The 18,155-nt window shown below is 36.3% G+C and overlaps 1 protein-coding gene across 1 annotated transcript; it reads left to right on the forward strand.

The window, feature by feature from the left end:
- Window positions 1–1,729: 1,729 nt before the first annotated feature.
- Window positions 1,730–15,126, forward strand: CCDC196 (coiled-coil domain containing 196). Its single transcript, XM_053602283.1, has 10 exons — window positions 1,730–1,779; window positions 1,883–2,035; window positions 4,097–4,193; window positions 5,256–5,306; window positions 6,961–7,038; window positions 7,236–7,317; window positions 8,063–8,124; window positions 8,486–8,624; window positions 14,672–14,730; window positions 14,926–15,126. Exons 1-10 carry the CDS (start codon window positions 1,730–1,732, stop codon window positions 15,043–15,045), a joined length of 891 nt encoding a protein of 296 aa, XP_053458258.1. The 3' UTR covers window positions 15,046–15,126.
- Window positions 15,127–18,155: the final 3,029 nt, after the last annotated feature.

An 18,155-nucleotide genomic window follows, 5' to 3' on the forward strand; every position in this document is an offset into this window, starting at 1 on the left:
ATGAATAATTCATCCATTCAGTTCCTTTTTTAAACTGTGAGGCGTTTGCTTACCTTCATTCAATCAAAAATTTTCCTGGAAATTCCTAGGGCAATCAATGTGAATGTTAGCTTTATATGGCTGTTTTAATTTAAAATCATATTACACTAGTTATGATACAAATCTTATAAGTAACATATATATATATTAGAAAAAGTGTTCGCATCCCAAAAATAAAAAAAAAAAAAAGAAAAGAAAAAGTGTTCATAGACACTGCCTAAGAAGTTTTGATTAGTAACTTTTGATTAGTGCCTAAGAAGATTGACTGAGTAAGGTTACTCAGGAGAGTTATATATTCTATCTAATTAGAAGCAGATCCAAGCTTTTGGGGGCCCTAGAGAATATATAATTTGAGGAGGTGTCTCTTTTCAAAAAAGAATACAAAATTATGAATGTAAAATGAAGTTCAGGGCCTTTGGAAGAAGTCTGTGAAAATAAAGCATAAGCTTAATTAGACTCATATAAATCAGCTTTTTTACATCTGACCACTTCACTGGGGCTTTAAGTAATCCTAAAACCCAAGCCAAATAAACAAAAACTCACTAAAATGTTAACACATACCCTGAGCATATTACATTTCATGCTTACAACAAACATATCAGGTCAATATTACCATTTTTTTTTTGCAGTTTTGGCCAGGGCTGGGTTTGAACTCGCCACCTCTGGCATATGGGGCCGGTGCCCTACTCCTTTGAGCTGTAGGTGCCACCCTTACCATTCTCATTTTTACAAAAGTGGAAACAGAGGCTCAGAGAATTTAGTAACTTGCAAGCAGCTCACTGCTCACAGTGAAACTAAGCCAACTAAGGTCTGACAAACTAGATCTTGTGTTATTTCCACTGCAATACTCTTCCTTTAATGTCTCCCAAAAGATAATGGGTTTAAGTTACTTTGGAGAGCATCCTTAGAAAATGGCTGGAATTGCTCAGTTAATATTTGAAATTGACATGACAACTCACATTTGAGAGCATCGCTAAAAATGCTGCCCTAAAACTGTGTTTAAAGATCATGGAAAAAAAAATGTGTAACTCCTGGGGTTATCATCTTCTCACTAAATGACATAGATGAAGACAGGAAATCTTAGGATCCAGAAGAAATGTGGTTCTAATAAAGAAGAAAATAGAAATAGAATCAAAGTGAAGTAAGCCTAGAGTTACAATCTTCCAGAAAAGAGTCTGGATATGCAAGGACATACTGACAACATGGATATTTCACAAATTAAGTTCTCTTGCTATGTGTCCAATATTCTTTCATATAGCTATTAGGGTAATATCAAGTTTTAAAGATTGGGAATAATGACAATGATACCTATACTATACTCCTCTCTTATATCCATACCCTGTATTTGCCAGTTTGGGCTCCATTTTAAAAACGTTTTCTTAGAAGTATCCCCCTCTAAAAACTTCAGAATAAAAGTTGTGGCATTTGCCTAGAGCTAAAGTAAGAACTAACCATATGTAGTGAGTATTTTCAGTCAACAAGCTGCAATTGTTGTTGGAGTTACTTAAAAGACCTATTGAATTTGTGGTCTTAGGGCCATTGTGACCTCAAGCTATAGCTAAAATCAGTCCAATGCAACAGGAGTTTCAAGAACAGCAGCACAAAAAATGATGACTTAACTGGATCAGAAAAGAAAGCACATATTTTCAAGAAGGCCTCTTTATTCTTTGAGTAGACATTTCCCTTCAAGATGACAAGCGGTGCAAACTCTTCAGGATCTCATTTGACCTTAAACATAAAGTGAGTCTTTGATGAAAGATGTTAAATGTACCATCCAGGAGGGAAAAGAGGGTCTCTCTATTAATTCAGGGTAAGGTAGATAACATGGTGTCTCTTTCTACAGAAACTCTAAAATAGATGACAACTACTTGAAGGAATTGAATGAGGACTTAAAGCTAAGGAAGCAAGAACTTCTAGAGATGCTAAAACCTCTAGAAAATAAGAACAACCTCTTATGCCAGAAGTTAATGTCTAACATGGACGAAAAACAAAAAAGGTAAGGAGTCCTTACTTAGGATTCTTAGAGGTAGAAAGGCTCTTAGAGGTATTCTTTAGTCTCCATAAGAATAACAATAATTATTTACATTGTTTTTTTTTTCTAATTACTAAAATATTTGAACATTCAGCTGTAGTAGGTAAGCAATTTGTAACCACAAAGTCAGAGTGACAATAAATCCTTTATTTTCTTTTGGTAAAATGGAGTATGACTCAACCCGCATCCCTGGAGTACCCACCCAAGAAAGAGTTAAGAGCCTTTAATAGCTTCAGTCTATCATAGTCACACTGATAACTTCCTTATTCATGTTTGTGGAATCACTTTAGAATAAATGACCCTACTCTTTCTATGCCAAGCAGTGAAATGGCAATACTTTCTGAGCCTAGGAGCTCTCTTAATTAGTGGGCAACCTTTCTAAATGTACTAGGCATTATTGAGGTCTTAACTCTACTAGAGCACTCACTGTTCTTAGGGCCTACTAAGTCCCTATGTTTCCTTTCTGGTCTCAGAAAATTTCATCTCAATGGGTCTACCTTTATTCTATACCCTTATAATCATCTCAAAGAACTCAAATTTGGGGAGAACAAAAGTCAGGCAGAAAGCTGTGGTCAAGCATCAGCTGCTTACAATCCAGCAACACAGATTTCTCTCAGAGAAAGACAACAAAAATGGCTGGCTCTCTGCTTAGAATTGATGATAAAAAAAAAAAATACAAGGAATACAAGCAAAGTAATTAATGCCTTTAAAGAATATCCTCTCTCACAGTCAAGCCCCAGAGAAATTGCCATATAATGAGAACATTTTAAGTGTCAGGAACTCATTTCTACCATCTCACAATCATTATTATTAAAGTTATTATCTGAAATAACTTTTGTATTGTTTTTACCATCATCATCATCTAACTCATCTTTTGTACTCCTGGATTTGAGACTAGGCAAATTCATTGCCTTCCTGGGGGCTATCATGGGGATACAAACGGTTTCCCTAGCAAGCTCAAATATCTTTATATATATAGAAGAAAGGGGGTGGGAGAAGGTAGAAAGAGATGGGGTAGGATATAACTCTGGGATTTATCCTACAAGATAGTAGTTCTTCAATTTCCTCCTTTTCAGGGGTAGAGCCCCCATTTCTTCTGAAATTCAGACACCAAAGCATTCTTCTGAGGGATCTGGGGAGACCTACATTTTGGTCATTAAAGAGCACATAATTCATTATAGAGCCTATAGATTAAGTCAAAGGTCAATGAGGAATGAATCAACCTAGTTATAGAGAACTTCAATGATGTCCAGAAGCACTTCCATAACTCCTAAGACTTTTTTTTTGGGAGGGGGAAGAGAGAGGACTCTCACTCTGTCTCCCTAAGAGAGTGCTATGGCATCATCACAACTCACAGCAACCTCAAACTCTTGGCCTCAAGCAATTCTCTTGCCTCAGCCTCCAGAGTAGCTGGAACTACAGGCACCTGCCACAAGCCTGTATAATATAATATAGTTTTTATATTTTTAGTAGAAACAGGGTCATGCTCTTGCTTATTCTGGTCTCCAACTCCTGTGCTCAAGCAATCTGCCTGCCTCAGCCTTCCAGAGTGCTAGGATTATAGGTGTGAGGGACTGTGCTCTGTCTTTTTTTTTTTTTTTTTTTGAGACAGGAGTTTCACTCTGTCACCCTGGGTAGAGTGCCTTGGCATCAGTATAACTTACAGCAGCATCAAGCTCTTGGGCTCAAGAGATCCTCTTGCCTCAGACTCCTAAGTCCTGGGGATTACAGGCATGCACCACAATGCCTAGCTAGTTTTTCCATTTTTTTGGTGGAGATAGAGTCTTGCTCTTGCTCAGGCTGGTCTCTCAACTCCTGAGCTTAAGTAATCCACCAGCTTCAGCCTTCCAGAGTGCTAGGATTATAGGCATGAGCCACTGTGCCGGGCCTACTCCTGAGACTTTAGTCCCTCTCAACTTCCACGGTAGAGTACTTTCTGACTGGTTGCAGAATTATCAATATTACTCTTTAGGAGCATGTATGTGCTGTGTTGTGTTTTATGTTTTATATCTCCCTTTCTACTAGTCTGCAGATCATGAGGCAGATCATGGCAGGGAAGGGGTATGATGAATCCTCAGTTATGGAGCTCATTAAGGAAGCAGAGGCGATGAAACAGAATCTGGTAAGAGGTTGATGGATACACCAAAATGGTCTCCTCAACAGGGATAAATTCCATCTCATGTCAGTGTGTAAGGAAACACAGAGTATTCATTTCCAGTATTCAGAGTATTCATTTCTGATGCTCCAACGCTCATATCTCCTTGCTCTATAAAGTCCAGGCTGATCTAAAGAGAGTCAGAAGGAATGTCGGGAAGAACAAGGACTAATTATATTTCTTTAACTTTTTTTTTTTTTTGAGACAAAATCTCAAGTTCTCGCCCTGGGTAGAATGCCGTGGCAACACTGCTCACAGCAACCTCAAACTCTCGGGCTTAAGCGATTCTCTTGCCTCAGCCTCCCAAGTAGCTGGGACTACAGGCACCTGCCACAATGCCTGGCAATTTTTTTTGTTTGTTTGTTTTTGCAATTGTTGTTTGGCAGGTCCGGGCTGGGTTCGAACCTGCCAGCCTCAATGTATGTGGTGGGTGCCCTACACACTGAGCTAAAGACTTTTCATCCAAGGGTTAATGAATGCAAGCATATTAACCATTCACATTTCAGAAAAAATAGAAAATGCCTATCTAAGTAAAAGAGTTTGCTCTCAAATTTTCTTATGAGATTATTTTTTAAAACCAATAATATAAAGGACCTTAAAAATTAGAAATTATTGGCCGAAGCTCCAGAGAAATTGCCATATGAGAACACCTTAAGTGTTAGGAACTCATTTCTAACCATCTCACAATCATTATAATTAAAGTTATCATTTGAGGGTGGCACCTGTGGCTCAAGGAGTAGGGCACCGGTCCCATATGCCGGAGATGGCAGGTTCACACCCAGCCCTGGCCAAAAAGCACAAAAAAAAAAAAAAAAAGTTATCATTTGAAATAATAACTTATTTGTTTTTTGCCATCATCATCATCAAACTCATCTTTCATGCACCTGGATTTGAGGCTAGGCAAACTCATTGCCTTTCTCTGTGGTTTACTATGTCCCTGTATGCCTTTTCCATCGTTACTTATGAATTTTTTACAACCTCACTTCAGTGGAAAGAGAAACACTGTTTGGTTTCTTCCCCTTCCAATAGGAAAGGAAAAACACGATGCTTCGGAAGGAAATGGAGATGCTATGGAACAAGGTATGGCTATAAAGATCTCTTGAAAGTATTGTCCTACAGATCATAATGCAAAAAACCTGTTTCTCTCTGGCCTCCATCATCCTCATTTTTTTCATGTCTTTGCTTCCACTCATGCCTCATTCCAATCCATTCTTTGGACAGCAGTCATAGTAATATTTTCAAAATAATCAAAGCATGTCACTCTTCTTATAAAAAACCTTTACAGCCACTCCTTTTGTGGCATAATCTGGCTTTCAACCACTCTCCATTCTCTTCTCATAAATGTCCTACCCTGGCTTTCTATGCAGCCACCACACTGGCCTCCTTGTGATTTCTCAAACATGCCAAGCCCTTTCCTGTCTCAAGGACTTTGTTCTTACCTTATCCCCTGCTATTTTTTTCATGCTTGGCTCATTCTGATTCTTCAGCATAAATGTCACCTTCTCAGAGGCCTACCTTATTTGCTTTATCTAAAATAAGGCACCCTCCTACTTTCAATTATGCAACTCTGTTCATGGCCTCCATAGTTCTTTTCATAATATAAACTTATCATTTTTTTTTACTATTTTTTATAAACTTTTTTTCTCCTCAATACAAACTTTCGTCCCCAATACAAACTTCTCCAGTATCTTGATTTCTTTGTCTGAATCCCTAACTCCTTAGCACCATGCTTGGAACATAGTAGAGAATCAATAAATTTAAGTTAGATGAATGAAGGAATAACAAATATCTAATTCTAATGTCTGTATGATTTTACAGCAATCACTACAATGTTTAAGAGAATGATATTAGGGTCTTTTACTGGGAAAAGAGTTGGAAGGATGGGAAATTCCCTTGTGGACTGATCCTTTGGGACACCCATTGCTCTTTTCTTAATATATAAGTAGATTATACAACTAGAAGAACAGATTATGTCTTGCTGATATAACAGGTATGTGGCATGATCTCTGACTGCTTTTCTTCACCTCACCTTTTCACGAATAATCAGAATACATTCAGAATACAAGCATTTTGTATTGAGATCTGTTCCAGGTTCTCAGTGGCAGCTAACTATCAATTGTATAAGGTGAGGTATCAAAAGTTTTAGGTCCGGAGTTCTTGAGTCCTTGCAAAGGAAATGTGCCAACAGAATTCCTCTATTAAAATCGACCTTCTTAAAAAAAAAAAAAATTCACCTTCTCCAGAACTCCTAAAAGACATTCTGAAATAAGGATGTCCATACTTGGCTTGTAATCAACTTTACCTATCCATATTTCAGAAAGAAATGAAGAAGAGCAATATGTCTTGTGGTCAAGAATACAGTCTTCAATGTCAGAAAGAAAGATCTGGTTCAAATGCTAGCTCTGTACTTTCCTAGCTACATGATCCCCCAAATAACTTACCCTCTTTAAGTCTCAGTTTTCTCATATATAAAATGGAAATAAAATTGGCCTGATTAGAATATATTAATAATAAGAGTTCAGTTAACAGTTTTTATTATTATAAGGTACACTCGAGGGAGGGAATGAAAGCAAGGGCTCAACACATTGTGAAGCCACTTTGAAAATACACTTTTCATGTTGGGCCCTGAGAAGTTGCTGACTGGCAGGAACAAAAAGCCTTAACTCATATTGATTTTCCACTTCCCTCATTAATTTCCACTAATTTAAAGCTTTGCAAATATGTCTCTTCACAGACATTCAAGTCAGAAGAATTCAGCGATCTACCAAAAGCATCAGAGATAAAAAATAAGGCAGAATTTCAGGATGGAAAGGCAAGTGGACTGCATATACTTAGAATTATAAGATTGTTGGTGCCACACAGCTGTAGACTGTTGACAATCAGGGCTCATTTGGGCAGGAACATAGGTAGGATCTGGGTTTTTAGGGAACATGAGATTTATGGGCTGCTAAGACATTGCACTTCCATCCTATGACCTCCTATTCCTTTAGCTTTCTTCTTTCATCCCAGGCTCCCAAATCCCCCTCATCACCTAGGAAGACCAAGAATGAACTGGAGACATCATTTGCAGAGAAAGTGAAGGAGATGAGGAAGGAAGGTAGTACGACCATTCTGAACGGTAGTGGCTCTTAGGGATGATAAATTAGAAGTCTTTAATATGCAGTAATCTACCTAAGTTATGGTATGCTCCTGAACCAATGAAATTTTTGATAGGAGATCTGGTCCCCTTGGGATACTATATTTGAGTTAGAGCACCACCCAAGTTTCTGGGAAGTCATGTTAGGGGAAAGTGAAAGATGCCATACCAACAGTGACAACTCTGCAATAGCTATGTGATGTCAGAGCACTTGTTGATTTGTCTTTAAAATTTATGTATACTTAGAGGTACTAAGCTTGTATGTATCTCAACTTCCCATAACTAACTCATTCACAGAAAATAATCCCATTCATTTAGATTTTAGCTTTTAGAGTGGTGTTTTTCAACCTTTTAAAAATCTCATGGCACACTTGAACCTATAGTTAAACTTCAGTGGCACACTTACATTATGTTCATAAAAAAAAAAGTACAAAAAAGAACAGACTTACTGCGCTTTGACCTTCTTTCAAAAATAATTTAATTGACAATCTTTAAAAATTTTCATGGCACATCAGTTGAAAATCACTGTTTTACAGGATAGACTGCATAGGTGAGGCTAATTAAGAAGATTGTGCAGTTGCAACCAATTTAATAATGAATCTATGATACCATGATTTTGTTATTAGGTTCTTGCAGCATATTGAGAAAACTGATATCTGATCTCAATTTACTTCGTAACCCAATGCTCTTTTCTTTCACCAGGAAAAGGAACAGAGGACAATGGAATGGATCAAGTGTCAGGAACAAACCAAGATCTTTCAGGTATTAGGATCTTCTAAGGCTGGATATGAAATACTATTTCATTTCTACAATAAGGTTTTAAGCTCCATGCTGTTAAGTCCAGTCTCCTCATCCTGGATTACCAATTGGCTTGCTAAAAGAAGTGTGTTTTGTGGAAATTGTTAAAAGGGACCTATCTGCACCTTGAGTAACTTGGAATAAATAGTATTTATTCCTATGTTCTTGATTTTGTTTATTTGAAATGAGGGGAAAAATCACAAATGCTTTCTACCCATTTTAAACTCTATTATTTTTTAACTTCTGGGTAAAGTTTACTCAGGTAACAATAGTTTCAGAGAAGCCAATACTATATGTGTAGTTTTCAAAAATGTCCTCTTTTTAGAACAACTTTCATGGCAAAGTGATTGAACTGAGAATTGAAGCTTTGAAGAACTACCATAAGGCCAATGACCTGAAATTATCACTGTACCTACAGAATTTTGAGCCAAAGCAAGAACTTTCAAATCCTTGTGCATTCCCAGGTAGGTAGACTATCCCAGCTACACAGTTTGAGGTTTGTTTTATTTTGTTTGTTTTACACTGGAGATGTAAGTGAGCGACACGATCCCTAGCACACAGTAAATTAAATTTTAGTGGTATAATATTTTTTTTTCACTATCATCATTATTACTTAGTAGCTCTTGTACCAAGTTAAAGAGTTTCTCTGCAGGAAATTAAGATTTCCTTTGTAAAGCTAAGTAATATATAATAGCATATGTAATTAATACATTCTTGGTATGCAGGAAAATATTAGTTTCATTCCCATCTCTTCTCCTTTCCTAGGAATAAGAATTGTTTGAGCTCAAGCACTTTGTTGGAATAGACTTTGCTATTCCAGAGCAGAAGGAAAGGAGACAGACATCTGACATGGCTGTGAATTTTACCAACCCAAGTTGTTCCTCTGGGAATGTCAGTGATTTCCTCAAAAAATTTATGGCATTGTTAGCAGAAATCATATAGTCTATAAAAATATAGAATAAAGGAAGGGCTCTGGGAAGGAGAGAATTTTTTTAAATATTCAAGTACCTATGAATTGAACTCTGTATTTCTAAAAATGGATGTACAATGAGAAATCATGGCCAAGGGAAAACAACGTTCTATCTAATGTCTCTAATCTCCTAGTCTTACTCCTTAAAGGGCTTGAACAGCTTATAGATATCACACACAACACCTAAGGTTAAATATATAAGTAAATCAAAGGAAAAGGACAGTAAGTCGAAGGCAGGTAAATATATAGGAATGAATAATGGAAGTAATATATAGTTGGTAGAGGTAGCCTGCAAATTTGTTTCTGAATTTCCCAGTAAAAAGAAACATAGATTTGTGGTATTCATGAAGTATTAATTATAACAAACCAATTGCTCAGGAGAAAAACTTTTTCCTGGTACTGAGACCTTAGATAAATTTTTCCTCCAGGTCTATATAATGGGGATAGGACACTGTATGTGGGATAATGTCACTGTCCTCAACAGTATTTATAAAATGAATTCAGAATCTAAATTCCCTAGGTTCTGTCTCATCTATTCTTCGGTGCAATGAGATAACAACTTATAAATCTGAAATTTTAAAAAGTGATGGATCGACTCAAGATGATTTGGTCCAGGTACATAGCATTCTGTTGTTCTGGCTTGATCCATAGGCAAATTTTAGGAAATCTAGAAGACTAGATGGACTACCTATCTTTCAAGTAGTGTTCTACACATATTTTTCTTTCAACTTATATTTTGATAAGAATTGGACAGCAGAAGGCTGGAAAGAATTTGGAATGCAACCAGAAGTGGTATAAAATCATTAAGATACAATTTAAAAAGAAGAAAGAAGGGTTATGAGGAGAACAGATAGAGGCCTGTTCTACTTCATTCATAATTAGCTGAAGATTATCTCAAGAGATCTGTAGGGTAAGGAGTCAAAAGCCTTTTAGCTCTGGATTAAAATTGAAACTAAATTTGTAAATAGTGAAGGGTTCATTTTCTTTGCTTGCAGAACATTGAATGAATTTTGAACTGGAATGATTCAAACACCTTTTCTCTTCTCCCCTCTTATATTCCTGGTGAATTAAGTGACAAGCTACTGTACTACTCAGTTACCACAAAGTAATGTAGCCACAGGCATGACTGATCCATTAGTCCTGTGTTTTATTGATTCTGCATTCATTGAGTACTGATTATAGGCCAGTTTCATTCTCTAACACACATAAAAAATCTTTGAGTTTGTCTGAGTGAAAGTGGATTTGAATCTGAGTGCTAGATTTAGGTTGTGTTGACCTATTTATAAACTCTAGTATCTGATTATTGAAAACAAAACAAAAGAAATATTAGTTCTCTTCACAGAGGAATTTTAGAAGTAATTATGCAAAGAGATGATTACTAATAGTAAGCAGGGAAGTAGTTTAGTAGAATGCAGTGTTTTCCAACTTTATGTGTCACGTGAAGTACTGTTTATTTGGTATTTGCTGTTTAGATTGACTTCTTTAATTTCTTAACTGCATTCATCAAAAACAAAATTTTTGTTACTATTTTCAATGAAAAAAAATCAATATAGTTTTCCATAATAGAAGGTAAACCTAGCATGTAAAAAATGAAAATTTTAATGTTCTAGCAAGATGCTGAAGTCTGAGTCCTGTTTTATCTTTTTCAAGAAATAAGATTATTAAGACAGAGAATTTTAAAGAAAATGATCATCAAACTGAAACTTTCTTCTTGAAACTTTCTCCCATCAAGTTTGAAAAATTGAAAAGGGAATAGTTTTCTCACTATGATTTATTGTATTTAATTCTATGTTCCAATACCTCCTAAATTTATCCCAATTGCCATGTAAAATCGTCTCACCATTTTGGAAAATTGTTATTTAATGGGAAAAGCACTGGATTTAGACTCAACTACATGAGTTAACAGGCCTTACCTGAGGCTCCAAGTTATATTACCTGGTAAAATCATTTAATTTCAGTTTTTTCCTTTAACTAAAAGAATATATTATACAGTGTGTTGAAAACATCACTTTTTGTAACTCTCAGGATCACTGGAATACATAGAACAAGAAATGAGCTCAACAAAGTCTTCTGGTTCCACATTCTAAGCTTATTTCCTATACTATGCTATAAAGTTAAAGTGTTAAAGTATGTGATTTTTCATGCCTCTTCCAACTCTAAGGGCTATGATTGATCCAAATTTATCACCTGTTTAAGGTATATAATCCTCCCTATGAAGAATCATATTCTCTAAGGTTAATTTGTTCAGGAGATTTGTAATTCTGCATTTAGCCCAGTAGGTGGCACCAACCACACCCAGGCTTCAAGTCCACAGATAGCAGTTAATTCAGGAAAGGTGAGATGCTGTGAGAAGAGATTGACCTTTTATTACCCTCAGGGCAAAAATGACTACATTTGTACATTTATATTAAATTAAAAAAACTACTCTTTTTAGAATTTATTTATTTTTATGTATTTTTTTTTTTTTTTGCAGTTTTTGGCCCAGGCCACGTTTGAACCCACCAGTTCTGGAACATGGGGCCGGTACCCTACTCCTTGAGCCACAGGCACCTATGACATGCTCTGTAGCACCAAGTGTCTGTGTTATTGGCAGTCTGCATTAGGCCATATTAATTTAAACTCAGTGTTCTGCACAAAGCTTACCTATTTATTATTCTACTCCCTGAACTATAGTTTCCCCTATTCCCCAAAACGGTCATTGACCACTTTCTCCACAATCCTAGTCTAATATTGTTTCTTTCTACCACAGATCAGGTAGTTGGGGCACTTAAATAAACGATGGGTTGGGCTTGAAATTTGAATACTTAATAGTGTTCCTGGATAGTGTTCCTTTTCCTCTGGTTTCAAAATATTTGAATTTTACAACCTTGTCTTACAGAAATGGTGGAATGTAATTTTGGACACAACTCCCAGTAAATTACAGTACAGGTCCTTCTGTTCTAGGCATTTTCAGAGGAAGACTTTACTCCACTCTCTTGGCCAAGAATCCCTCCTCTCGCTGTCCTGTGTGTTGGTTGGCTGGGTTGCAGTGGTGTCATCTATTTGGTTGGCAAAACACCAACCTGTGTTAATATTACTGACTTTGTTACACTTTAATCAATCCCTACTTGTGAATTCCCTTGGGGGGGACCAGGATGTAGCATTACCATAGTCAGTTTTATCTCTTCAGCATACTGCATCACCTAGTCTGTTATTTATACCTGGGGTGAAGCCTTTCCTTTTGGTCTTTCTGGAAACAGGTGACATTTGAAGGAATTTACTGCCTCACCGATGTAAAATTATAATTTGACTCAGGGTGTATGGCAGCCCTTGCTAAGCTTTCATAGAGTCCAGAAAGCAGGTTGTGGACTTTGGCAGTCACCTGTCTTAGAGAGAGAGCATAGGCAGGGAGCAATCTCTGAATTCTGCTAAATTTCCTATCATACCTGCTGGTGTTTCAAGAAGAGGTTTATCTTCAGCAATACTATAACTTGTGATAAGGCATTTGATTCTGACAGCCTGGCTTTTTTCTCCTTCTTTCCCTCAGCTCTTAGCATTTACTTGAGCTCTTTACGAACCTGAAGGTTGGATATGAATGTTATGCCATACTTATAAATTCAGATGAAAAGCCCAGTGAGGTGGGAAATGAATACTCTTGAGACTTTATTCTATAACTCCCTCTATTCTGATAGAGAGTCATTCATTCCTTCTGGCTTTATTTAACCTCTACTTTTCTTCAGTATTATTTTTCTATGGCTGAAATACACCTCAGCAGGTGCTATTGAAAGGAAAACAGTATTAAGCTAAAATGCTGCAAGGGAAGAGTCAGAAACCACAGTTAACTCAAATCTGGGTCCTTGATAAGTAATACTGTATTGCTTTCAAGTTCAGGCTTTTTGAGGCAACCAAAATCTTTTGTATTCAAAGTTAGGTTTATGGTATTAATAGGTTATAGTTTCTAAACTAAGTCATTCTTTCACTTCCCATAAAAACCACACAGAAGTTCAGAGGGAGAATATTCTTTTCTTCTCAGAATATACATTTTGAAGATTGGGGAAAAAGTAAACTGTATACTTATTAGCATTAGGATTATTTTTTTCATCTCATATAAATGAGGCAAAAATATTACTCTATGGAGGTTTAGTAAGCCAAGATTTTAAGAACAAACTCAGGAAAAACACGAACCATTGAGAAACTATAGCTATTTTCTCCCAAGGGAAGGTTGGAATCTTCAGCATTTAAAAGGCATAAAGAGAGAAGGAAAAAGTGGGGGGTTGGGAGGGTGGTGAGGAGGTAGTGGCTATATTCTTGTGAAGCTCAAGAAATCTACATTGTAGTCAGGGGTGGTGGCTCATACATGTAATCCTAGCACTCTGGGAGGCTGAGGTGGGTGCACCAGTGAGACCCCCATCTCTACTAAAAATAGAAAAACTAGCTGGGCATAGTGGCACATTCTTGTAGTCCCAGCTACTCAGGAGGCTGAGGCAAGAGGATTGAGGTTTGAGTTTGAGATTGCTATGAGCTATGATGCCACAGCACTCTACCTAGGATGACCGGAAAAAAAAATCTACATTTTATATATAATAAGAGAGTGATAGAAGCATCAATTATGTAGATGTCCCTGGGCAGATGGAAGAATGCCTGGTTTTGTCTTGTCTCCAGGTTCTGTTACCTGTAAGATAAACCTATAATTTATTATTAGGTGTGGAATCAGAAGGACTGTAGTTGTAGGTGCATGTGCTTGCTTAGGGGGGGTTAGCAAGAAATTTCTCTAATGGTTGATCTTTGAGACCAGCTGTTCACAGGTAGATGAGGCTATGATTTTCTTTGTACATAACTCGTCGGCGTCACATACTCAGGAACGCAGTAGGTTGCCTAGGATAGGGCCATCATATTTAGCAAATAAAGGGATACTCTTTTTATTTGTGTTCATTTGAATTTCAGATAAACATCAAATAATTCTTATATGTCTCATGCAATATTTTTCAAAATTATTTAGTGTTTATTCATATTTAACTGGGAGTTTTAGTCTGGCAATTCTAACTTAGGATAGACTCACTATAGGTCTTATTTAGACCCCTACAATTTTCCCTCTTTCCCTTTTTCTTGCCTCCTTTCCCCCCCTCAGCCTGTGCCTACCATTCTATCTGCCCTCTCTTTATCTTTTCCCATCTCCACCCTTGACTTTTGTTTGTTCTTAGCTTTCTACAATGAACCATTTTTGTGAAATATATACTTAAGTTACCTGAGGGTAGGTATATATGCACATAATTTATATTCCATTTCTTCATGTACTTGTATGTAATTCGCAAAGGATCCCTCCGCTGTGGGACATGAGCTCTCAACAGAAAAAAGATTCACTGCTTTAACTTTAAAAATATTGTTTGATGAGGTTATTAATATTTTCTGAAGCAATCAGAAAATTCACATCAATGCTAATAGCAGAGTCAGTCCTTCAATGATACAAGTATATGATACTGTAATAAGTGATAGTCTTGCAACTCAAAATTCATTTTTTTCCTTCTAAAAAGCAGCTCTCATTTTCCTAATGTTTCCCATTAGGTACTGTGAGCACTATAACTAAGGACAGACCAACTACCAGCAGAAACAAGCCCAATGTGGTGAGAACAACTTTGTCTTAAAAAATTATTTTAAGGGCTTGAGTAGATAGTGGGTACAGATCTGAGAGATGCATTGGTTAATGCACATTCTAAAATAATATTCTTAGGGGATTTACAAAGTCAGTTCCATGACACTCAATGTTTTAATTGTCTTTTTTCCCTATTTTTTTTCTTTCTTTTTTTTTTTTGTCTTAGAAAATTCTGGGATCAAAGGTCTGCACAGAACAACAAGGATCTAAAGGAAGTCAGTTTGATGAGGCAGGACAGAGGCTCTTTTGTCTGAGGTCATTGCCAGATGAAGCACTGAAGGATTAGAAGGGTTTCACTCCATTTGCTTTGGACAGATTTAAAGAGTAGCCGCAGTCATTTGTGTTAATTAAAATCTCCTAAACCTTTTTTTTTAGTTATGTTTTTTCTCTCTCTCCCCACCATCTGGGTGGAAATGTTAGATGCTAGGCCTTAAGCATGTCAGGAATTTAGTCATTTAGGGATTGTAAACAGCTTCTGATTATTTTGATAGCTTTTTAGATTTGAAATGACTACATTTCAAAACCACATTGTACAATATGTTGTTAACAAGTCCATAAAATGGAGCTCTTCTCCATCTCTGAAATATTTAATTATGGGCAGTTCTACCACTGGCAAAAGAACATAACTAGGTAGAAAATAAGAAAATGTAAATGCTATAAACTCCCCTGACACTAACCAACCACATCCAACTCTCCTTTTGATTCTGCCTCCTTGTTATTCATTCCTTGAAATATCATCTAGCTTCCCAGTATGAATGTTTTTGTTCAGGCCCTCCATCCTGCCTGGATCACCATACTCTCCTAATTAGTTTCCCTGCTCCAAATTCCTCTAATTCATCTTCCAAAGTACCACTGAAGCTATTTTTTTCTAAAACAGAAATGAGATCATGTCACTCCCCTCCTGGTTTCTGACTTCAATAGATAAGAGTTTCAACTCCTTCATAGATACAATTTGCTTCCTGCCTACCTTCCCAGGCTCATTTTTTTACTGTGCCCCTCTACTCTCCCTCACCTGATAGTGATCTCTTTGAGGCCTAGTATTACATCTTCTTTATCTTTTCATTTTGACCACCTAACACGGCAGCTGGGATAGAGGCCCAGTAAATGCTACTATACATGGCCACAGAAAGTTGATATCCAAGTCCCAGGTCTCTTGATGTCCTGACTTATGTAAGTAACTACTGGATTATATTTAGTTCTTAAGATCATCAGATAGTTTATTTTATTCTGATTAAATTGTCATCAATTTCCTACCTCATGAGTCCAGAAGGGAAAGTTGATTTGTCAAAAAATGCTTCATAATCCTTAGAAATCCCTTATATTTTCTGATAATGAGCAAAGTAAGACAACTAATTCAAAATCTTCTTCCTTCCAAGGTCAATTTAAACCTTTAAAGGCATATTTTAAAGGCAAATTTTAAAAAATGTATTTTGGGACTAGATAAAGTTTACAAGAAATCATCGATTTTTGGCATTAGAAGAAACTTTAAGTAAATAACAAGTTCCTTCACTTGACATAAGAGCAAACTGGAGTTCAGATACATTGAAATGGTATTGAAAATCTCATAGTTAATGGGAACCAGAGCTGGTTACCAGAGGCTAGGTATTTAATGCCACCAGTTCGTATTTCAATCTAAATTCTATCTTTCCTCTCCTAATCTCCCCCCGCCCCCCAAAGTGCTGAGATTATCAGTTCAATGTTCTATTCACTGAATTAGTTCAGTATGAAATTTACTTTTTTTTTTAAAGACAGTCTCACTTTGTTGCCCTCGGTAGAGTGCCATGATGTCATAGCTCACAGCAACCTCAAACACTTGGGCTCAAGTGATTCTATTGCCTCAGCCTCTCAAGTAGCTGGGACTGCGGGCGCCGGCGACATGCTTGACTATTTTTATTTTTTATGTATTTTTTATTATAAGAACTTGAGTTTGGTATATTTAACTTAAACACAGTACAATACCTTTATTACACGATAAATGATTTTAATGCTAATTTGCTTACTTCTGTCACCTAAATAAATTACATGATATTCATGGTCATTTGTGCCTAACATCTTTAAGAATGAATAACGAACAAACATATATATTAATGTAGTTAATTTTTTTTGTCATTGGCTAATATGTGAAATGTAGAACTATTACTTTTTTATTTTAAAAATGAGACCAATTTTACTTAACTAGTGACTTAATATCCAGAAGGAAATTCTATAAAAATTAGCATACTTAATAAAATATTACCACATGATTATTTGAAATTTTACTAAGTCAGTATTAATGGCTTTTATATTGTAAAAAAAATTGTCTACTAGTATAGACAATTGTTTTATATTTTTTTATCTAGTCCCTACAAGGAAAATAATTAGGAAAGTTATAGGGTAAACTTCCTATCTCATTATAGAAACAATACACATTTCCTAGTCAAAAAATTTGACTTTTCACATTTATCACCCATGCTTTGATTACAAAATAATTGCAGTTATACAATTTATAGCATATTATTCATGTACTGCTTACTGTGTTTTTTATTTATTTATTTAATTCTTAAATCATAGCTGTATACGTTTGTGCAATCAAGGGGTACAATGTGCTGGTTTCATATACAATCTGAAATATTCTCATCAAACTGTTCAACATAGATTTCATGGCATTTTCTTAGCTATTGTATGTAGACATTTGTATTCTGCATTTAGTAGGTTTCACCTACACCCATTCTAAGATGCACTGTAGGTATGGCCCCACCAATTATCCTCGCTTCACCCTAACCACCCCCCTCCCTTCTCCCTTTCCCCATATTCTTGTGCTATAGTTGGGTTATAGCCTTCATATGAAAGCTACAAATGAGCTTCATAGTAGGGCTGAGTACATTGGATAATTTTTCTTCCATTCTTGAGATACTTTGCTAAGAAGAATATGTTCCAGCTCCATCCATGTAAACGTGAAAGAGGTAAAGTCTCCATCTTTCTTTACAGTTGCATAATATTCCATGGTATACATGTACCACAATTTGCTAGTCCATTTGTGGGTTGATGGGCACTTGGGCTTCTTCCATGACTTAGCAATTATGAATTGGGCTGCAATAAACATTCTGGTACAGATGTCTTTGTTATATTGTGATTTTTGGTCTTCTGGGTATATACCTAGTAAAGGAATTATAGGATCGAAGGGCAAGTCTATTTTTAGATCTCTAAGTATTCTCCAAACAGCCTTCCAAAAGGAACGTATTAGTAGGCATTCCCACCAGCAGTGTAGAAGTGTGCCCTTTTCTCTTCATCCACGCCAACATCTCTGGTTTTGGGATTTTGTTATGTGGGCTACTCTTACTGGAGTTAGGTGATATCTCAAAGTAGTTTTGATTTGCATTTCTCTGATGATTAAGGATGATGAGCTTTTTTTCATAT

This window comes from Nycticebus coucang, chromosome 9 (genome assembly GCF_027406575.1).
Source record: "Nycticebus coucang isolate mNycCou1 chromosome 9, mNycCou1.pri, whole genome shotgun sequence".
Classification (NCBI taxonomy): Eukaryota; Metazoa; Chordata; class Mammalia; order Primates; family Lorisidae; genus Nycticebus; species Nycticebus coucang.